Here is a 23,547-nt window from a genome sequence, read left to right as displayed (position 1 = left end):
AGACCTGCATGCGTCCGTAGGCCCTGGCGTCTCCCTCTATCTCTATTTCCTATTTCATTTTTCATACTTCAGAAACGGTGTGCTGTTATTTCTTCAGACCTTGTATGTAGTAACTCTTAGACAATCTATGATACTGTGACACCAAATTTTGGGGTAATTATAGTTTAAAAGTTGTAATAGACGTAGTTTTAAATTTTATAACTGTTGACTTCCGCTTATTTACTTAAAAATCCGTTGTTATCATGTTATCGCCTTTGTTTGTTAAAATGAAGCAATATGAAAGTGTAGTAGGTAGTTAAGATTTGGCTTGCCTAGCTCCCATTAGTAGGCGCCATCACGACTCCCGAGGATGAAAAATCTGGATAGTGACAAGTTTGTAGAAAAATAAGTACACAATCTCTATAAGAAAGAAAGTCTACCCACTTTTCAACAATAGAAAAGTTTTAGGTGTTTCAATTACACAATCAAACCTTCATATTACTTTACTTTACTATTCCCCTTATTAATAAGCGACAGTTTAAGGAGCTTGGGGTCGTCCGAGAGTATTTTTGAAAAACTACAAATATTTTGGCATAAATCACGTGTTAACCCTACTTTAGTTTTGACACGTTGCTTTACACTTTACCCTGCTCAAATGAACATATCTGTTTCCACCTAATTTGCCCAGTCTTTACGCTTGGTTTCTTCCTCAAAATTTCCGCCGCTGCACACCTCTTTTTTACAATTCCCCTTGTTTCTTTTAGTATTCTCTCTTCCCGGATAGTTAATTCGCCTTGATTGTATAGTATAAGGTGAGTTTTAGTTTCTTGTTTTCTTGATTTTCGGAATAGCTGCTGCATATAAATTGTTTAAGCTGATTAAATTATTCGTGCATCATTCTTTCTCATCCGTCCAGAAAAACCTAGGATATTTGAAGTTGTTGCTGATGTTGTTCTTGAATCATTTAGTGTGTTCAGTTATGTTGATGTATCTGTTTATGCTTTTAAAGGTGTTGGAATGATTTTACCTTTATGAAGCGATAACTGTAGATTCATAGTTGGATTTAATAGTTAGTGTCATAAAACTGATTAATCGATACTGTTTTCTATTCCTGTTTCTGAAAAGTTTTTCTTTTTTTTGCTTCTGGTTGCAATGAAAGAGCGCAGATCTGTGTTTAGTATCTAAATTTCACAAAGTAATGTTATTGTCTTACAATTTGATGATCTTTAAGCTATAAATAAGTTCAGACGATTGTCAACTTAACAAAGTGATTTACTCCAATGTACACATATTAGATGCGGTAAGAATCACTTAAGTTTTATTACTGGTTCTTCCAACAGATTTGGCTAAGGAAAAAGCACAAATCTGCATTTGGTGTATAAAATTTATAAAATAATGTCATCGTCTCATAGTTGATTGGCAATCTTTAAGCTATAAATATTAGGTGACTGTCAAAACTAATGTAATAGTTGCTTTTAACTTACATTTTATCCTATAATCTTTGTATTTGTTGTCATTGTGATCTCTGAAATAATTATTAATGATAATACAGTGAAAATGGTAACTCTTTAGCCCTGAACTATTTAAACTTACAATGATAATGAAAAAAAATTAATACAAATCATTGAAAAATCTAATAGACAAAATCAAACACATTTTTGTCTTCAACTTTTTGGGTAAAAGAGTAGATAAAAAGGAGAAAACGTTTAAAGAAAGGTGAGATTTTAGCGAGATCTGAAGATTAATGAAAGAAAAGATGAGATTTGAGAAAACATGCAAAAATGAAGTGTAAATAAGTAATAATAAAAACAAAATACCTGTAAAAGGGAAAGAATCAGTCCAAAAGGTTTTGTGAAAGAGATTAAAAGGCAAAGATGAAGGCATGATATTGAGCTGATGATATAAAGGATTATTTGTTGTACTATTCTTGTTATTATTTGGAAAACTAAGGATAAGACTCAAGCCCAAATCTTCTTTCTCAACCATCATTTTCTTTTCTTCTCAAATCCTTGTGATTCGTCTTTAATTTTTGTTCAACAGTTTCTTGAGAAATAAGGATTTTCATATGAGAATTAACTGGGGAGGGGAGGGGGTGTCCTACACATATTTTGTTTAAACAAAGGAGAACTAAAACTCTGCTACTGCTTTATTATACTAATGACAAAGCTGGTTGTTATGCTTTTGCCTTATTTGACTCTAATGTACATTTCTCTTCATCGTTTTGCGAATTATGTAGAGTACAATATGTATGAAGCTTATTGTTCGTATTAAGTATATCTAAATAGCAGATGATTAATTAATCACAAGCTGAGCTAATTTTTTTTGGCCAACAATATTTGACTTCTTACGATTTTGCCTTATTTGGGATCTAATGTAGATTTTTTCACCATTCTGAAAAATCTGCTTCGCTGCTCTCCATCGTCCTTGATATAATATTTGTGTAAACTTCTTATTGAAAAAAGGTGCAGCCTTGAAATTACATGCCTTTGCTCTTTATGTTTTGCTGTCATGTATTAGTATACTAAATGTTATCTGTTGTTCCCTTTTAAATATTTGTAGAAAATAATATACACCAATGTTCATGTATGGGCTTTGTCTTTGTTTCAAACTAATAAAAAAAATAATTTTATTGTAGGTTGCAAAAGTGATTAGCTAACACTTATAAAACTTAAATTTCTTCGTGAATGGATCGTCAACAAAAAAGAAAACAACCTTGCATAACAACAGATTCTTATGATAAGAATGCCAGGTGGCGTGAACTCTATCGTGACATGGCCACGGCTAAAAAGAACACACTTCTACTGCAACGCCGCCTCAAAAAGAGAGAGGCGACAACTAATCGTCTTCTTGGAAGTATAAAATCTATTAATCTTGCTGAATCAATGTGTGCAATTCAGGATAATGTTATTGTTGGAGGCTCTTGTTCTATTTCCAAAAGAGGTTAGAATATCAAATTCATTATTCCTTATTTCCTCACATATGTGTCTTCTATATGACTATGTGTGCACAATGGTTACGCTCCTGAAATCTCTATGTTTACAAATTATATTTTACTGCAGTTGCAACTGATCGTGAGGTTTTTACGCCACTAAATGTGCTTGACAAAGGGAAAAATGTGATTCATTCTATTTCTACTTTTGAAAATGGTAAGCCTATAAATCTGTTATGATCATTTATTTTTCTTCGTTTACTATGCGCAAACATTTAATCAACAACTATCTTGAACCAGGTTTGACATCAAGTACTTCAGGTAAATCAAGCAGTCCAAATACTGAAACAATCCTGGTCGATGGTTAGTATCAACAAAACACTATAACTATGTTGTTCCTTGTTTTCTTCTTTTCTATTCCTTAAGGTTGTTTGATATATGCAGGTCACATAAAGAATAAGAGAAATATGACTAATATTATCCGATTATGCCTTGATTATGTGCCATTAAAAAAAGTTCCTAACTGTAAATTCTGCTTCGCAAAAAATTTCAATACGAATCACCTGGATTTTGTTGTGGCTGCGGTTCAGTTAGGTTAACTTCTGAGAAAATGCCACCTAGATTGAGAAATTTATATACAGGAACTTGTGCAAAATCCAAACACTTTCAGACATATATTAGAACATATAACGATCTGTTTGCTTTTACCTCACTGGGTGCCACTTATGACAAAGATTTAGCGAAAAGAAATCGTGGTATATATACATTCAGAGTTCAGGGACAAATGTATCACTTTATAGATGATTTATATCCTAGAGAGAGAAGGCCGAGAAACTTACAACTGTACTTTTATGATAATGACAACGAGGTTTGAAATAGAATGGCTTGTTCAGACAAAATAAATGAATTAATAGTGAAAGAACTAATGGACATACTAAAAGATAATCCATACTCAATTTTTCTGCGATCTTTAACAGCTATTCCAAACTTGCAAAACTTTCATATTGCATTGAATTGTGATGCTGGATTGGATCAACTAGTATATAATCTGCCGACTACAACTAAGATCGCAGCAATATGGGTTGATGAAAATGATAATGATGCTACTCATGCACCGCATGTTCAAATTTATACTCATAGCGATAGCACACATAAAGTAAACTATTATTTCGGATGTTATGATCCTTTACAGTACCCGTTGTTATTTCCATTTGGCCAAGGCGGATGTCATTGTGGTATTAAAAAGTTTCGCCAACCAGAAAATATTCCTAGAAATCGCACCTTATTTGATTCTGAACAGTTGCCAAATATAAATTTTTTTAGCTCTGTTGATGGATATTTGATATGGAAACTCAAAATCTTGAACAAGGAAAACGCAAAAGAGATGTTGTTTCAGTTCGTGAATACTACTGTTATAAGCTCCAAATGAGAAATGATGATGAAGATGAAATTCTACATACAAGGAGATTATTTCAGCAATATTCAGTTGATGAGTATATAAAATTGGAGACACAAAGTTTGGATTTTGGTTCGTTCAATCAAGATTTGTTTAGAATGAGTGTATTGCAAGGACTTCTTTATGTATTACGACTTGGTGAAAGGGATGCTTCCAATGTTGGAAAACAAACATTTCTACCAAATTCCTTTATAGGTGGCCCTAGAGATATGCGTCAGCATTACATGGATGTTATTGCGCTGGTACAACATTTTGGTAAACCTGATCTATTTATAACTATGACATGTAACTCATCTTGGATGGAAATAGAAGAACATTTATCATCAAGTGATGAGGCACAAAATAGACCTGATTTGATTAGTCGAGCGTTTCGAGCCAAAATAGAAGAGCTAAAGACAGATATATTAAAACGAAATATTTTTGGAAAAGTTGCTGCTTTTATGTATACTGTAGAATTTCAAAAACGAGGCTTACCCCATGCTCATTTTCTTATTATTTTAAGTAATGAGCAGAAACTATTGACAACTGAGGCATATGATGATATAATTAGAGCAGAATTACCAGATAGTAATAGAGAACCAAATTTACACAAACTTGTTCTTAAGCATATGATGCACGGCCTTTGTGGTAGTTTAAACCCGATAAATTGTTGTATGAAAAAAGGTTGCTGCAAATTCAAATACCCACAAAAGTTTGTTGATCAAACATCAAAAGGAAATGATTTGTATCCTATATATAGAAGACGAAACACAGGGGAAGTCGTGCATGTGAGAGGGAAAGATTTATATAATCTTGGGTTGTTCCATACAATCCATATTTACTTGGCAAATACAATTGTCACATAAATGTTGAAGTTTGCTCTGATATCAAAGTCATGAAATATCTTTATAAGTATATTTGTAAAGGACATGATAAAATTGTATTCACTGTGCAAAATAATGATGCAAACACAGAAATAGATGAAGTAAAAGAATACCGGACTGCCAGATGGGTATCACCTCCCGAAGCCTTATGACGTCTCTTTGGTTTTTCTATTAGTAAAATATCTCCAAGCATTTATCGTCTTCAGCTATATCTTGAAGGCAAACAATTTGTTTCCTTTAAGAGCAATGTTGATATAAATACGATCGTGAACAATCCGATGATCAAGAAAACTATGTTAACAGAATTCTTCTATAGGAACCAAACTAATGAAGATGCTATAGAGCTGAATTTACTGTACAAGGAATTCCCTGAATACTTTGTGTGGTCCTAGAGTGGCAAATTCTGGGCACTTCGAAAACAACGCTCTGTAATTGGTCAAATCGTAACGTGTCATCCAACAGAAGGTGAACAATATTATCTCAGATTACTACTAATGCATGTGCGCGGACCGAAATCATATAACGATCTTTTGACAGTAAACAGAGAACTTTATAGTACTTTTAGAGAGTCCGTGGAGAAAAGAGGATTGTTACGTTGTAATAATAGTTTGATAGGATGCATGTCTGAAGCAGCAAGTTATCAGATGTCATATAGCCTAAGGCGTTTATTTGCTACATTACTGGTCTATTGTAATCCTACCAATCCAAGACAATTATGGGAGCAATTTGAAGAGTCAATGACCAAAGACTATAAAGTACTACAAACTAATGAAAGAAAGGAAATACGATACCAAGCTTTGAATCATATCAACGATATTTTACATTCTATGGGCCACGATGTGAATGAGTATGAACTCATACCAGAAACTGTTCGGCCTTCAACATCAGCAAAAGAGGCAAAAGAAGTTCATTTTGAAAAATCTATTACTGTAAGTGAAGAAGACATGTTATTACATATGAGATTAAACAAGAAACAACTGATAGCATATAATATGATTACTGATAGAATATTTTCGAACAAAGCAGGTGCTTTCTTTGTCGATGGTCCAGGAGGAACCAGAAAAGCTTTTTTATACCGTCCTTTATTAGCAACTGTACGATCTATGAGATATATAGCTTTAGCAACAGCTACTTCAGGTGTTGCTGCATCTATTCTCCCCGGTGGACGTACTGCACACTCGCGCTTTAAAATTCTTATTGATATTGATGAACATTCCAGTTGAAACATTAGCAAACAAAGTGCACTAGCATGTTTAATACGAGATGCAAAATTGATTGTATGGGATGAAGTATCTATGGCAAATAAAAGAATGGTAGAAGTTTTTGATTTGCTTCTAAAAGATCTCATGAATACAAATATTTTATTTGGTGGGAAAGTCGTTGTCTTAGGAGGTGACTTTAGACAAACTCTTCCTGTTGTACGAAATGGAAAGAAAGAAGATTTCATCAATGAAAGTTTGTTATATTCTAGAATTTGGTATGAACTTGAAAAATACAATTGTCTGAGAATATGAGAGCAAAAATAGATCCTCCGTTTTGTGATTATTTGATGAGAATTGGGAATGGACAAGAACAAACTAGCTCAACAAACAAGATTAAATTTTCTGATTCTTTTGTTATCCCTTTCACAACCGAAAGAGAATCTTTAGATAAGCTATTCACAGTGACATATCCAAATTTGAATTCGTTGAACTCCAACACATTGTGTACAAATTCTCGTATAATTTTGACTACAAAAAATGATTTTGCTAATGAAATCAATGACAAAGTAAGAACATTTGTCGGCATTGATGAGACCACTGAATTGATAATCAAACACAATTTGAAGATTTATTACACAGTTTAAATCCTCCAAGTTTGCCTCCTTATAAATTATCTTTGAAAGAAAATTTCCCAATTATGTTATTGCGTAACTTAAATCCATATGAAGGTTTATGTAATGGCACACGACTAACCAGTTGTGATTTTAAAACCCATGTGACAAGTGCTAAGATTTCAACAGGTGACTTCAAAAATACGCATGTATTTATACCGAGAATACCGTTATTATCATCACAAGATGAAAAAATGCCCGTTCCATTTAAAAGAATACAATTTCCAATAAGATTGTGCTTTGCTATGACTATAAATAAAGCACAGGGTCATACATTAGATTTTATAGGGATTTATTTGCGGGAACCTGTATTCTCACATGGTCAACTTTATGTTGCTTTATCGAGAGCTAAAAGTTCGAACTATATAAAGTTGCTGATTCGACCACCTATGCCAACAAGCGATGATGATCATTCTACATGTAACATTGTTTATGATGAAATCATTCAAAAGGCAACTAGCTGATGTTTTCGACATAAGATGATCCTCTAGGTTTTCTGTTCTTTCCGTACTTCATTATTTTGTATGCACATGTTTCCATGTTTTACTTTTGACAAAGTATTCTGTGTAACCTTTTTTCTTTCTTATTCCAGTTGCCAACACAATAGCTTTCAACTCAAGAAATGAAGTAAAAGAAACGTCAAAATGAAGACGCTGGGCAAATTAGTTAGCTCGGTAACTCGAATACAAACTACACGGCTTCTGATTCTCTTAGTCTTAATTTTACTATGTTATCTACAATTGAAAATTTGCTTATGCTTTGATATGGTCATCAGCTAAAAATCCTTGGATGGTAATCCAGTTTTAGTGGTTGATTATAACGAACATGTTATTGGCTACTCTATGTGATTGGATTGACTAATTAGTGGAGTTGATTATAATATGCATTCAAGTAGGTTCTTTTTCATTTTGTTGACCCATTGTGCATTTGCAATGTACTGGAGTTGATTATAGTATACTGTTTCAGTTATTACTTTGTTTTGAATTACAAATACATGAATATTTGATTATTTGAGCAATTGAAGTAGGAAAAAGAAGAACTTTTTAACTACGACTATGTACACTTCTTTTTAGTTGGTAATTTTAAAATTTGAAGAATATGTCTAAAAGTGTCTGATAGAGCTAGACCATGAAATATATATATATATATATATATATATATATTGAAGAAAGAAATCTGTTCTGATGAGTAGAAAGTTGGCATATTGTTGTACATTTTTCACTAGATAACAGTTGAGGTCTGAAACATTGACTTTCTTGATTCTATTGGCAGAGAGTATTTTAGAGGAGTGTCATGGGGTTGAGCAAAACTGAAGTGAACTTGAAGAGATTACTTGTAACAGCACCATAATAGCAAAATGAAGCAAAGCTTATACATGTAAGTGCATACATCATTGAAGTTCGATTCTTTATATAGAAATGATGGTTGCATTTTCTTATTTTTCTTTTCATTCTTCGAAGTACCTGGGGTGCTTTTTGTTACATTTATGTGAGACTGGTCGCGAATATGATGAGTTTATCATATGATTGATTCCATTGTGCTGTTTTTTTTTTCTTCTTATAGATATATATTAAGATATTATATTCTTGTACAGATTGTCGAGGGCCTCTATGTAAAGCAGTAGGCATCTAATACTTGCTAACGTTGCCTCAATCTGCTTGAAGATTTACAATTTATTCTATATTTTCACTGATAGTGTCGCAGATGCTACTGGATTCAAATGTAGTTGCATGGGACTTTTGGATGCAAATTCAGCTACTACTGGATTTGGAATTGGATATCAAGTACTGAACCCAAACAAATCTGTACCTAATCCTATGTAACTCAGAATAGTTTCATCTTGCTGTTGGTAATACTTGATAACATCACTTATTCTCGAGCTGCCAACAGAAATTCATCTCTTCAGAAAAGTAATACCAAGTCTCGCCCTGCGGGTTGGTGCTTTGAAAAAGATAGCCTATTTATTTTGCATGAGGAGAAGCAAGCTGAAAAGCAGCAGTGCGCCGTTGTTGCTTCAAAAATTCCCCACAACTTCTCTTTTATGCCAGATAATGAAGTCATCATGCGGCCATCATAACATTGTTTAGAAGCTCTATTCCAATGTCAACCAAATTATGTTACAGGTATGAAAGAAGCTCTGTTTGATATTTATGATCTTTGTTTGTGCTTACAACTTTGACTTCCGTGAAGTGATACATTCGTATTACCAAAAGTTATAATGTTTGACATATGTGATATCTGGTCCTTTTTTCCTTAAGTTGTCTTCATGGCTATAATTTGGTTACATTTTGATATTATTTTTCTTCAAATAATATTTTGGATACCGTTAAAATTAAAGAGATAAAGTTCATAGAATAATCCCCGATCATTCAAATAAGTTCATATTCCGAGCTCACTTTAAGTGTAGTTCACGTTATCTGGGTTCACTTGACCTGAAAAAATGACAGAGAAAAAGAGGGATCGAGCATGATTTTCAAATAATACACTATTGATACTGATCTTTCTACCGCATCATTTTCAAAAGGTTTGCATTATTTAAAAATTTCATTATTTTCAAAAAGTTTATTAGTTAGAGTTCGTAATGATTTACTGAAGGGATAAATTTGATTAAACTTATTTGTTTCTAGCAAATAGTCCAAAATTACGTATGTACAATATGTTCCTCACGGGAACCAACTAGCTTAGGTTTTCCGTGTTGCAATTAGGGACTGATAAGGCGAGTGGGTGGGAGCTTGCTATATTAAAGGCAATTATGAGAGTTATGAATGCAGTTGCGTTAAATTCTCAACTGAAGCCACTTTGCCTCAATGGGATTATAGGTTCATGATCTTTAAGCTATAAATAAGTTTAGGTGATTGTACCATTAGCAGTACATTCTGCTGACTCAGATTTGCTATATGTTCGTACTTCGTACAACTTTATTACTATTATATATGCAGCTTATACTAACAAAATAAAACAAGTAAGATTTACGTTTGTGTATGAATTTATAAACTGCAGTACATGTGTGCTGCCACAACCGAAGAGTAAGAAGGCCATTCGATTAAAATAGCCTCAGCTTAGTGAATATCAAATACTCTGCTAACTGATTATTGCTGCTTTCTATATGGTAGTTAGGAACATATTGATCTGGAAATGAAGTTAGTTGATTACAATAGAGCTATACTTTGCTTTGTGCACTAATTTCACATATCTATTTTGCTGCTGCTAACTTTAGCATACAAATAATTACTGCAATTACTCCGCTTGACATTTTGCTGTATAAACCTTCTGATTTGATCTTTAGAAAGATTGCCTCAATAGTGAAGTAAAAAAATATTTGTGCTTCCATTTGTTTAAAGCTCCATTCTTTTCTTAGAATTTATCTGATTTAAATTCTTGGTATCTCTTGCAGTTTGTACATCCGGTCAAAGATTGTTTCTTTTGACATTTGACCTCATTGTGGAAGAATCACTAAAAACTTGAGGCTTAGGAAAATAAAGGTATCTCAACTGTGAATTCTCTATCTATTGCATTTTACGTAATTTCTCGAGGTAATTCGTCTTTTCATACGCTATCTTAATTACTTACCTATTTCTGTTAGCACCAGTCAATTCTTGGTAAAAGAAAATTACTGTATTATCTTAATTTATTTCCAAGCTTTTCCAACTTTTAATAGCTCTGTTTGATTCTTTATTTCACATTGTTCTTCGTGGACTTTGGTAGATGCTTATATTCGTTTTCCAATTTGTATGGAACATCATATTGGTTATTCTTGATAAACAACAAGGTACACTCTCTCTCTCTCTTAATTTAATTTGTTTGTGGACTTTCGACTTACAAATTTGACCCGGCGCTAAATCACACGAGATTAATCTTTTTGTCATGAAAAACATACATATTGGGAAACTACATGTAAACTTTAACAAAAGAGTATTTCCTACATTTTTAGGCAAATCTTTTTTGATTTGAATCTCAAGATATTTTGTTACTATGGTCTGCTAAATCGCATCAGATTAATCTTTTTGTCGTGAAAAGCATATATATTCAAGAACTACACTAAAACTACTGCAGAAAAGAGATTTATATGGTTCTTTATAGAAATAGTTCATATTGGCAAAACAAATTATAATATGAAGTGATAACTGTAGATTCATAGTTGGATTTAATAGTTAGTATCATAAAACTGATTAATTGATACTATTTTCCATTCCCGTTTTCTATTATATTGTCAACATCTCCTTGCCAAAAAGTTTTGGTGTTCTGCTTCTGGCTACATAGAAAGAGCGCCGATCTATTTGGCATATAACTTTCACAAAGTAATGTTATTGTCTTACAATTTGATGATCTTTAAGGTATAAATAAGTTCAGGTCATTGTCAAATTTTCAAATCTCAGCTGAAGTTATTTCTTCTGTGGCGTTGCAGCTCCAAATCTTCAACTGCTAATAAAAAGTTGTATTTCTCTTTGTGGTTCAGATTTTCTAACACAAAGAAAGCTAGAACAAGATCAAGATCATTACCACCGATCCAAACTCCTTGACATCAGTTTCATTTAACAAACACCTTTTGCAGAGAAAAAGTGATCATTTGTCACCAACCATTTGCTATTATATTCTGGTAGTAATTTTTTTTAATTATTGCTGATCGATAGATGTTTCTTATACTTTGTTTGGTTAGTAAATTAGCACCTGGATAACTTATACCTCATAGAGGGTAGAGTAATTAGTGTCGGGATAACTTATACCTTATTTTTTGAAATTATGCAATTAACGACTCCTTAAAGGATTAACTATTTACATTCGGTAATCAAAAAAGTGTATAAAATTTATACAACTTTTGTAAATAAAAGTTGTTGGGCCCGGGCTTAGCCCGGGCAAACACTCACTAATATATTAGAAAGGCCGGTGGTTTCGACCTATGTGCCTAAGAGTCTTTTTGGAAAAGCTTGAGGGTATTTATGTCATTTCATATCAAATCTACAAATTAATTATGTACGTGTCTTAATGTTTCTACACAACCACTATGTGTAATTTTTAGATGATCCCATGTCTGTTTTAAGAAGCATATTAGGTTTTCTCCAATTGAGTAAAATATGCTTAGCGTTGTAATAAACTTCTCCGATTCTCTTCCTCAAATTTCTTCTACTTGCAGGTAAGATTTTAATCAATTTTGCCCATGATTTTTGCTAAACATCTGATATAGAAAACAATCCCTTCCTCTTCAACTTCAATTTTGTAGGTTTGTTTTTGTATTTGTTTCTCCATCTTTTGCCTTTTTAATTAGTTTCACCCAACATGCAATTTTTTTAGTTGAGATTCCCAGTCCATTGATGATACTGGTATGGGTATTAAGTCTAAATTGAAAGAAGAAATTTTTGGGTATAGTGTTACAGTGCTTACTCAAGTTTCATCGGCTCTGTTCATGCTTCTTTTGTGCCCTCTTCAACTTCAATTTTGTACTTCAATATTTGTTTTTCATTCTTTTGCTCTTTCAATTAGTTTTAACCCACATGCAAATTTCAGTCCGTTAATGATACTGGTATAGGTGTTAAGCCTAATTAAAAGAAAGAAAATTTTAGGTATTTGTTCATGCGTTCTGTTAAATCAGTTGAGTTAACTTCATTTTCATAAATGCTACGATCAAAGTTAGCAAATGGATCCTTCCCATTACACTTGATAGCAGCTTTATCATAAGCCCTGTTAAAGAAGAAAGAAAAGAGTGTGAACTTTAGCTCCCAACAATGACAAATAATTAAGGCCCTCACCCTCTAATAAGTTAGTAGTTTAATTTTAGTGAAAATACAACTAATTAATAGTAGAGAAACAAGAATAAATTAGGCACCGCAATTACACACCTGGCAGCTTCAACTTCAGTATCAAGGAGGCCCAAATAAACGTCCATATTGAAAAATAATTCAACAGTGAAAAGTCAATATAGCATTCTCTTCTTCTAATCTGTGCTCCATCTTCATTGGGTTCTGTTCATGAATTTTAATTTTGCAACTCCATAGTTTGTGTGTGTTAAATTGAACGATAAAAAAATATTTTTAAACTCGAAGCGTGCTGAATTTGGATTTTTTTGGTTTTCTTGGTTCTTCGCATACTTCTTGCTTTCAATTGTGTGTGTTAAATCGAACGATAAAAAGACATTTTTAAACTCGACGCATGCTCAGTTTTGGAATTTTTTGATTTCGTGTTACCACTAAACTTCTTATGCCGGATTTGAGAAAGCCGGCAGCTAATAAACTTGAGTTTAAAAAGGTGGTTGACATGGTTCTGAAATTTGATGATCTTCACATGTTAAAATTTGTACGACTTGAATCATTGAGAGTCTTAAAGAGACAGAAGTCTGAATGCATAATAGCCCCGCTTTTAGGACCTTTAATGTCTCCTCTGCCGGAAAATTTACATAGTTACCATGTATGGTGACTGAATTTTACTTATTATAACAAAGTCGCAAAACTATATTTTGTGAAAAGTTCTTAATTTAAAGTTTGTACTTTTGAAATTATTTTTGTGATGACCCAAAAGGTCATCACTCGTTTTAGAAATAAATTCTATATTCCAGGGCCTTAAAAAATTTCTTTCTGTTTCACCTCGATTTGCGTGCGCAGTCCGGGCGCGTATCCGAAAAGCCATTATGTGAAAATCTGTGAAAAATGATAAATTTTGCTTTTAAAATGAATTAAAGTTGACTTCGGTCAACATTTTAGGTAAACGGACCCGAACACGTGATTTGACGGTCCCGGAGGGTCCGTAGGAAAATATGGGACTTGGGCGTATGTCCGGAATTGAATTCCGAGGTCCCAAGCCTGAGAAATAAATTTTTAAACAAAATTATTTTCTGGAATATATATGAGTTTTTGGAAATGAAATGTGTTTGGAATTTGATGGTATAGGGCCCGTATTTTGGTTCCGGAGCCCGGTACAAGTCTTATATGTGATTTATGTTGAGCCTGTAATGTTTGGTAAGAAACGGAGGTCATATGACTTGATTCGGAACCTTAGTTGTAAAATTTGAAACTTTTCTTTGATTTTGATGCTAAATTCATAGTTGTTGATGTTATTTTGGTGATTTGATTGCACGAGCAAGTCCGTATGATGTTTTTGGGTTAGTATGCATGTTTGGTTTGGAGCCCCGAGGGCTCGAGTGAGTTTTGGATAAGCCACGGAGTGAAATTTGGACTTATGAATTTCTGGTATTTTGCAGGTCTGATGCGAAACCTGGCTCGCAAATGCGAGATCACAAATGCGAATAAGGCATCGCAAATGCGAAAGAAGGCTTGGGTAGGCCTAATTGCAAATGCGATCATTTGGTCGCAAATGCGGAAGACCCAAGATGCAAATGCCACCTCTGCCTTGCAAATGCGAACCCCTCAGAAATATGGGGTGGTCGCAAATGCGAAAAAATATTCGCAAATGCGAAGAGGACAGTCTTCTGAAGGGTTCGCAATTGCGACTTCATGACTTTGCTGGAAATCTTTCATTTTTCAAACTCTTTCAAAACATAAACTCTCTTGGGCGATTTTCCAAAGAAAAGTTCTTCTCCAAATCGATTGTAAGTCATTTCTAACTCATTTTCTTCAATCTTTAACATCTTTTCACATGATTTCAACTCAAAATCAAGGGTTTTCATGAGGAAAATTGGGTGTTTTGGGGAGAACCTAGGTTTTTCAAATTTTGGGGATTTGGACCTTGATTGAAGGTCCGATTTCAAAACAAATTATATATTTGGGTTTGTGGGGGAATGGGTAATCGGATTTTGGTTCGAACCTCGGGTTTTGACCATGTGGGCCCGGGGGCGATTTTTGACTTTTTGGGAAAAACTTTAGAAAAACCTATTTTCATGCATTAGAATTGATTCATTAAGCCTTTATTGATATAGTTAAGTAACTTGTGGCTAGATACGAGCGAATTGGTGGTGGAATCAAGAGGTAAAGCGATAGTTGCGGCTTGAATTGTGTTCGCGGCATCGAGGTAAGTGTTTGGTCTAATCTTAGCTTGAGGTATTAGGAGTCGTGTCCTAGTTACTATGTGTTAAATTGTTGAGTACGACGTATAGGTATGGTGACGAGTATCTATACGTTGGTGTCAAGCATGCCGTTAGTCTTATATTATGATTAATGTGACTCCATTTGTATTGCTCATGCTTTATGTGATGATTTTTATTGTTGAGCAAGGCTTGTGGAAGTAATATATGTATTTGAACATTGAAGAGCGTTGACTCAAGTTGTAAAGTAATTTGTGGAAGTATAAGTGGCAATTGAACCTTATAGAGCATTGGCTCAAATTGTGAATTGAGTTGAGAAGTAAGTGTGAAAGAGAAAAAAGAATTATGAAATTGTCTCCCTTGCCGGGATGTTGTTGTTTAATATTGTCTCCTTTGCCGGGATGCTATTGTTGATATTGTTTCCCTTGCCGGGATATGATTGTTGTACTATTGTTCCCTTATCGAGATTTAATTGTAAATTTGTTGATTCCCTTGCCCTTATTGCTTTGTGATTGTTGTTTGGGTGAGGAAGAGTGTTAAAGCACGAAAGGTGATGCCGTGCATTATTTTGGTAAGAGAGTGTTAAAGCATGAATGGTGATGTCGTGTATGATTTTGTGAGGAAGAGTGTAAAAGCGCGAAGGGTGATGCTGTGCCGCACGATGTACAATTCCATGCCGATTATATTGATTTTATGGTGAGGACGAGAGTAAAATCACGAAGGGTGATGCCATGCAGATTATATTGATTCTTATGGCGAGGACGAGAGTAAAAGTACGAAGGGTGATGCCGTGCACTTGTTTGATTTCTGATTCTTGTTGATAATTGAGTTATGGTGTTCCTTATATTTACCTGTTGTCCTTCTGTTGTCATTTGATGTTTATCCGCAGCATGTTTCCCCCTCCCATTCTTAACTGTACATTCCTACTTTTATTTTTCACTGTATATGATTTAACTACACAGGTTTATTTGGTAGTCTGGTCCTAGCCTCGTCACTACTTCGCCGAGGTTAGGCTAGGCACTTACCAACACATGGGGTCGGCTGTGTTGATACTATACTCTGCACCGTGTGCTGATTCCGGTGCAGCACCTTTCGGACCTTAGCTTTGGGGTTATTGCCTTCAGTCCATTCGGAGATCCAAGGTAGTCCTGCAGGCATCCGTAGGCCTTGGCGTCTCCTTCTATCCTTTTGTTATGTTTCTTTTATGTATTTCAGAGATAGTGTTGTAATAACTCTTTCGGACCTTTATTTGTAATATTCCTAGACAGTCTGTGAAATTGACTTCAGTCTTAGGCAGTTTATGTATGGATTGGTATTGACATCTTTATTAATATATTACGTTTCAGTCTTCCGCTTTTAATTTCCGTTGTTTATATAATGTTGACTCTTAATTGTTAAAGGATTAAAAAGGAGAAAAAAGTAAATAATTCAATGGTTGGCTTGCCTAGCTTTCACTAGTAGGTGCCATCACGACTCTCAATGATGGGAAATTCGGGTCGTGACAAGTTTCGAGGCGGCTTAACTTAAATATTGAAGTATCATTAATGGTCATATTAGAGAATCTGACCACGTTATTCTGTGCTGATGTAATGTCTTTATGTATGTATCTGTACGTATCCAATAACAGCTACTCCTATTATTTAGTGAAAACTTCCTTATTCAAACCTCACTTTTTACTATACCTTTTTAGAGTGTCATGGGTCTTTGAGTGATTTTTTTTTTCTTTCCAGTTTTTTATTTTCTCTTTGCTTTTTGACCTTTGTTGTCCATGTCAATTTATTTTTTCTATTATAGCAGTTCTTGCGATCCATTGTATGGTTGTGGTGTACTTCTGTTATTCAGTAGCGTTCTAACCGAAAGGTAAATTTATGAGCTCTCATCACTTACGTATTGGTATTATGAGTTTTTGCCTAGGTTTTTTGAAAATATAAACATGCATGCATATTAGCCATATTGAACATATGTTCAGTTGTGTCAAAATGTATTTGACATTTCACATTCAGGGAATAGGCGGTTGCTGAAATGTCGAATAAAAATCATAAAAATGAAAACTTCGAAAAAGTGCATACCGACAAGAAGGCTAGGTGACACGAACTGTATAGAATGATGCAATCCGATAAAAAAAGGTCCTCCTAGCACAAGCAAACAAAGCTAAACAGGCGGCAACTTGCTGCCTCCTCACTAATTAATAGCTCTGCTAACACATCATCTTCTATGAGTGCTAATACTTCAAGGCGAGCAGTGTGCTCCTTCCATAGCGAAAAGGTCCAACATATTCATGCTGGAGTGAATTTTTTAAACAAATTCGCTTAATGAAAATAAATAATTATGTCATAACTTTGTTTTAGAAATGATGAGTTTAGTGCATCATGTCAAATTAAAACTTAATAAAAAACTAGAAGCGTTCATGCTTCGTTTACATCACTTCATGTTAGCAAGATATAGCTTATTAGTTAAAAGATTAGGCAGATAGTTCATTAAGGGAATGGAATTGATCAAACAAGAAACAGGAATGACACTAATGAAACTGGAAAAGGTTAGAAATGGAACTGATGAAACTAGAAAAGGTTACTTTCACTCACCATACATATATATCTGGTATCTTGTATTTGTATCGTTGTTTTTGAATGTAGTTAACTTCATTTATTCCACTTCTTTCTGGATGCTCTTATACCTGAAATATGTCGTGACGGCACAAGGTTAGTGAACTTTATTACAAATTTAGATTTTCTCAAAATCCTTTATACCAACCGGTATAAAGCTAGTGCAATTTTTTCATATTAGTTTAGGATTGAGTAAATTCATTTGCTTTAGACTTCTTCCTGGAAATTTTAATTTGGAAAAAGAAAGAGGGATTTTGTCTATCACTATTGTTTGATGTTTTGATCTAGAATAAATAGTATATTGAGCAGTTAAACTAACGAATACTTGATCTTGTCCAACGTGGTGGAGATACTCATGAGTAACTTGGTAGTTTAGTGTGACGATCTGATCAGTCATCTCATGAGTTACCGCTCCGTTTTCCCAATTTCTGCTTCTTATTTCTTTATCTATCGGTTCTATATGTGATCGGGTTGGTCAGATCGTATCCGAAAAGGATTTGGCAAGGTTTGAGACACTTAGTCTCTTTAGAGTGAGTTAAGTTGGAAAAGTCAACCGGATGTTGACTTATGTGTGAGAGGGATCGGATATGAGTTCCGATGGTTCGACTAGCTTCCGGAGATGATTTGTGGCTTAGCAGCGTGATCAAAATGAATTTTGGAGGTTCATAGTAGATTTAGGCTTGAATTGGCGAAGTTGACATTTTGGCGATTTTCGGTTGATAGGCGAGATTTTGATATAAGGGTCGGAATGGAATTTCGAGAGTTGTAGAAGTTCCGTTGTGTCATTTGGGATATGTGTGCAAAATTTCAGGTCATTCGGACATGGTTTGGTTGGGTTTTTGATCGAAAGCGTAATTTGGAAGATTTTAGAAAGTTTGGCTTGAATCCGATGTTTTTTGGGTGATTTAATGTTGTTTGAGGTGTTTTGATGATTGGAATAAGTTTGAATAAGGTATTGGGATATTTTTGTGCTTTTGGTTGAGGTCCCGGTGGCCTCGAGGTTGTTTCAGGTGGTTAACGGAGAAGTTGAGATGTTATTGCAGCTGCTGAAATTGCTGCTTCTGGTGTTTTCGCACCTGCGGTTTGGGGACCGTAGGAGCGGCGCCGCATGTGCGAGAGAATGGCCGCAGAAGTGGATTATGGGGATTTGTTAGGGACCGTAGAAGCGGCTAAGAAGATCGCATCTGCGGAGTCGCATATGCGGACTGATGATCGCAGATGCGGATGTGGCCGGTTAAGTGATTTTCGCAGAAGCGAAATAATGACTGCAAATGCGGTACAACAGATGCGGTTGAAGGACCGCAGATGTGGAAAGGTTTGGGCGGAACATATAAGTTATTTCATTTCGCGAATTTGAGTTATTTCACCATTTTTGACTTCGGCTTGGGAGCTTATAGGGCGATTTGAGAGAGGGATTTCAAGAGAACTTCATTGAGGTAAGGAAATCGGACCTAAAACTCGTTCCTATGCTATTATTTCATGGATTAGAGCTAGAAATTATGGAAATCAAAGGTTAAAATTGGGGAAACTAGGGCTTGAAAACTTAGGCCTTTAATTGTGGATTTGAAGGACCATTTGGGGTCGGATTTGAGAACTTTTGATATGTATGAACTCGTGGGGAGATAAGAAACCTATTGATGTAAAAATTATCGAATTCCGAGACATGGGCCCGGTGGTTGGGTTTTGGTAATTTCGGGATTTGTGCCCTTTATTGATTGTTTTCGCTTGGGCTTCGTTCCCTTAGCATATTTTTACGTCCTCGTTCTAATTTTTGATAGATTCGACGCGCGTAGAGGCCGATTCGAGGGGCAAAGACATCGCGAGCTAGAGATTTAGCTGGTTCGAGATGAGTAATGATTGTAAATAATGTTATGAGGGTTTGAAACCCCAGATTGCACATCGTAATGCTATATTGAGGTGAGGCACACGCTCGATAACGAGCGTGGGGTCGTGCACTATTGAGGATTGTGACTTGGCCAGCCCCGATTGATGATTTTACCGCGTATTTGATTGAAAACTATTTGCTATCATTTATTTGGGCTGAATGCCATATTTGGGCCTAGTGCCAACTATTTGAACTCTTCAGGGCTTTTTATTGTTATTTCCTCACTATTTTGACTTTATACTTGAACTCAGTCATGTTATTTTCCACTGTTTTCATACTCAGCCATGTTTACTCAGTTTTTAAGACTTAAATGATATTTTAAATGATGTTTGGGCTGGAAAATACTGTTTTACTATTGCCCGAGGGGCTTGTGAGGATTTTGACTGAGTAAGGCCGAGGGTCTATGTTGTGAGGATTTGATACTGATTATGAGGCCGAGGACTTGAGATATGTACGCCACGAGGTGGCTTGACTGATATGAGGCCGAGGGCCTAGTTTTGATGCCACGAGATGACTTATTATTGCACTTGGGCTGTAAGGGGCCCCTCCAGGAGTCTGTATACCCCTAGTGAGCGCGGGTACCCATTGTAATGTGAGATTGAGCCCGAGGGGCTGGTACTGTTCTGAGATGTTGCCCGAGGGGCGGATTCGTTGATACTGTGCCCTAGGGGCGAACCTTTACATGTTTATTTTTCCTTAATTTCCCGTCCACTATCTACTTACTTGTTAAAAAAGGATTTTTCTTATCTTTTAATCAATTTGTTGTTTTCAAATGATTTTACTGCTTCATTATAGAATGCTTTGTGCCTTACGCGTTTTTTTGCTTTCAGTCTTTATTTAAATTTGTTACTCACTGAGTTGAAGTACTCACTTTACTCCCTGCACCCTGTGTGCTGATTCAGGCATAGTTGGTTCCGCTCTCGAGGGCTGATCCTTCCAGCTTCAGGCGAATATTCTGAGTTCACGAGGTAGCTGTTTGACGTCCGCAGTCCTGTGTTTCTCCATCTTTATCATCTCTATCTCCTTTCAGACAGTTGTACTAATTTATAGATATAGCGGATTTGTATTATGACTTATAGATGCTCATGACTAGTGACACCCCAGTATCGGGCTGTGTTGAGTTGTTCTTTCGCGTATTTATTACGTTATTGCTACTTTGGATTATTTTATCATGTCTCGACTGATTCTTAATACTTAATTGTTAATAATTGGAAAAATGGGAAGTGTCGGCTGGCCTTGTCTTCACGAGAGGCACCATCACGACCGGGTCTGGGTTTAGGGTCGTGACAAGTTGGTATCAGAGCCTAGGTTACATAGGTCTCATGAGTCATGAGTAGGTTTAGTAGAGTCTCGCAGATTGGTACAGAGACGTCTATATTTATCCTCGAGAGGCTGCAGAACCTTTAGGAAAAACTTGACATTCTTGAAATTCTTGTCGTGCGAATTTGTTGATCCGAGTACTAAACTTTTTTTGTTCTACTATCTCATAGATGGTGAGGACACGCGCTACTGGTTAGTGTGGACGACTCCCAATGCCACCAGCTATGGCCACCAGAGGCCGAGGACGCGACCGTGGTCGTGGTAGGGGCAGAGCAGCTAGAGCAACACCTGCAGATCCACCAGCTGCCCCTGTTCAGGATTAGGTCCCAGTTATGGACGCTCCTACAGCACCAGCTCAGGCACCAGTTGTGCCCATTGTGATTCCGGGTCTTCAGGAGGCCTTGGCTCAAATCTTATCAGTTTGCACTAGCCTAGCTCAGGCGGTTTCAGCCACTACAGCCGCAGCTTCTTCTTAGGCCGAGGGAGGCAATCAGACTCCCGCCGCTCACACACCTGAGTTGGTCGTGCACGGACTTCAGATGCCGGGGGCACATCCAGCCCAACCTGTTGCAGCTGCTCAAGACTATGTAGTTCCTGCTATGCCGTAGGATGAGCATCGTAGGTTGGAGAGGTTTGGTATACTGCAGCCTCCGACCTTCAGTGGTGCAGAGTGCGAGGATGCCCAGGGTTTCTTGGATAAGTGCCAGAGGATGCTTCGTACAGCGGGTATTTTGGAGACTAGCGGGGTCGCTTTCACTACTTATCAGTTTTCGGGGGCTGCCTTTACTTGGTGGAAGGCTTTTGAGAGGCGTAGGCCTATTGGTGCAACACCCCTTACCTGGTAGTAGTTCTCCCTTCTCTTTCTGGAGAAGTATGTGCCGCAGTCCCTCAGAGAGGAGCTGCGCAGGGAGTTTGAGTGGTTGTGTTAGGGAGAGATAACTATGACGTAGTACAAAATGAGGTTCTCCGAGTTAGCTCGTCATGCTATTTGGATGGTTCCTATAGATAGATAGAGGATTAGGAGGTTTGTTGATGGCCTCACTTACCAACTTCTTATTCTCATGACCAGGGAGAGGGTGATTGGTGCTACTTTCGAGGAGGTTGTGGATATTGCCCGTGAGATTGAGTCTGTTCGTCGCCAAGAGCGAGAGGAGAGGGAGGCCAAGAGGCCTCGAGGATCTGGTAGTTATAGTGGTACTCTTTCGAGGGGTCAGTTTTAGCACGACAGAGGCTGTCCATTCAGGCATGCTCAGCTAGCTCGCCCAGGTTATCGTGGGGCATTATTGGATCATGGTTCTCACAGTTCTCATCAGGGACAGTCATCACTTAGTGCCCTTCAAGCTCAGAGTTCGTCTCGTGCTCCATCAGTTCAGGGCTCTTCTATGCCGAGTACATCTACTAGTCACTCTAGTGTGAGGGGTTCCCTTCAGTCCCCTTCTCCAGCACCTGGGAGTTGTTATGAGTGTGGTGCAATGGGTCATATGTGGAGGTAGTACCCTTGTCGTCTTGCTAGTTCATCTCAGCAGAGGGGTTAGTTATCGGCTTTAGTGCCAGTTACTTCACCACCACCCGCCCAGCCAGCTAGGGGTGAAGGTCAGTCAGCTAGGGGTTCCCCTAGAGGGGAGGTTAATCGGTGGTAGTTAGGCCCATTTCTATGCCCTTCTATCTAGACCCGATACTATTGCTTTAGATGTTGTTATTACAGGTATTGTTTCAGTGTGCCACAGAGATGCCTCTGTATTATTTGATCCCGGTTCCACCTTTTCTTATGTGTCCTCATACTTTGCTCGTTATTTGGGTACGCCCCGTGAGTTTCTTGCTTCACATGTTCATGTATCTACCCCGGTGGGCGATACTGTGGTTGTAGGCCGTATGTACCGGTCGTGTGTAGTGACTATTGGGGGTCTGGAGACCCGTGTGGATCTTTTATTATTGTGTATGGTGGAGTTCGATATCATTTAAAGCATGGATTGGTTATCTTCGTGTCGTGCTATTCTAGGCTATCACGCTAAGACAGTCACATTGGCTATACCGGGTGTGCCACAGATTGAGTGACGATGTGTGACTGATTATGTTCCCAATAGAGTGATCTCATTCTTGAAAGCCCAGCGTATGGTTAGGAAGGGTTGTCTTTCGTATCTAGCCTTAGTGAGGGATGTCGGAGCTGAGACTCCCAATATTGATTCTGTTCCAATTGTGAGGAATTTTTCCGATGTGTTTCCTGCAGACCTGTCGGGCATGCCACCGGATAGGGATATTGATTTTGGTATTGACCTGGTGTCGGGGACTCAACCCATTTCTATTCCACCGTATCATATGGCACGAGCGGAGTTGAAGGAATTAAAAGAACAACTTCAAAAACTTCTTGATAAAGGGTTCATTCGACCTAGCGTGTCACCTTGGGGTGCGCCGGTTCTATTTGTGAAGAAAAAGGATGGCACTATGAGAATGTGTATTAATTATAGGCAATTGAACAAAGTAACAATTAAGAACAAGTATCCTTTGCCTCGCATTGATGATTTATTAAACCAACTTGAGGGAGCGAGAGTGTTCTCCAAGATTGATCTCTGTTCAGGTTATCATCAATTAAAGATCAGAGACTCGAATATTCTTAAGACAGCCTTCAGGACCAGATATGGTCATTATGAGTTCTTGGTGAGGTCTTTTGGG

At 36.6% G+C, this 23,547-nt stretch overlaps 1 protein-coding gene and 1 long non-coding RNA gene across 4 annotated transcripts; both read left to right on the top strand.

Moving 5' to 3' along the window:
• The first annotated feature begins 4,252 nt into the window (after positions 1–4,252).
• LOC104211468 (uncharacterized) lies at positions 4,253–6,450 on the top strand. Its single transcript, XM_070159208.1, has 2 exons — positions 4,253–5,131; positions 5,620–6,450. Exons 1-2 carry the CDS (start codon positions 4,253–4,255, stop codon positions 6,448–6,450), a joined length of 1,710 nt encoding a protein of 569 aa, XP_070015309.1.
• Positions 6,451–10,073: 3,623 nt separating this feature from the next.
• On the top strand, positions 10,074–16,429 carry LOC104211469 (uncharacterized). 3 transcript variants are annotated; one of them, XR_011403245.1, is made up of 5 exons: positions 10,074–10,126; positions 10,495–11,697; positions 14,290–14,637; positions 14,984–15,056; positions 16,032–16,429. It is a non-coding gene; the product is annotated as an uncharacterized lncRNA (long non-coding RNA). The 3 variants fall into 3 exon arrangements; XR_011403243.1 differs by having other exon boundaries at positions 14,984–16,429; XR_011403244.1 differs by having other exon boundaries at positions 10,495–12,231; positions 14,984–16,429.
• The last annotated feature ends 7,118 nt before the right edge of the window (positions 16,430–23,547 follow it).

This window comes from Nicotiana sylvestris, chromosome 10 (genome assembly GCF_000393655.2).
Source record: "Nicotiana sylvestris chromosome 10, ASM39365v2, whole genome shotgun sequence".
Classification (NCBI taxonomy): Eukaryota; Viridiplantae; Streptophyta; class Magnoliopsida; order Solanales; family Solanaceae; genus Nicotiana; species Nicotiana sylvestris.
The sequence above is the reverse complement of the archived record's forward strand: the minus strand, read 5'-3'. Positions and strand labels throughout refer to the sequence as shown.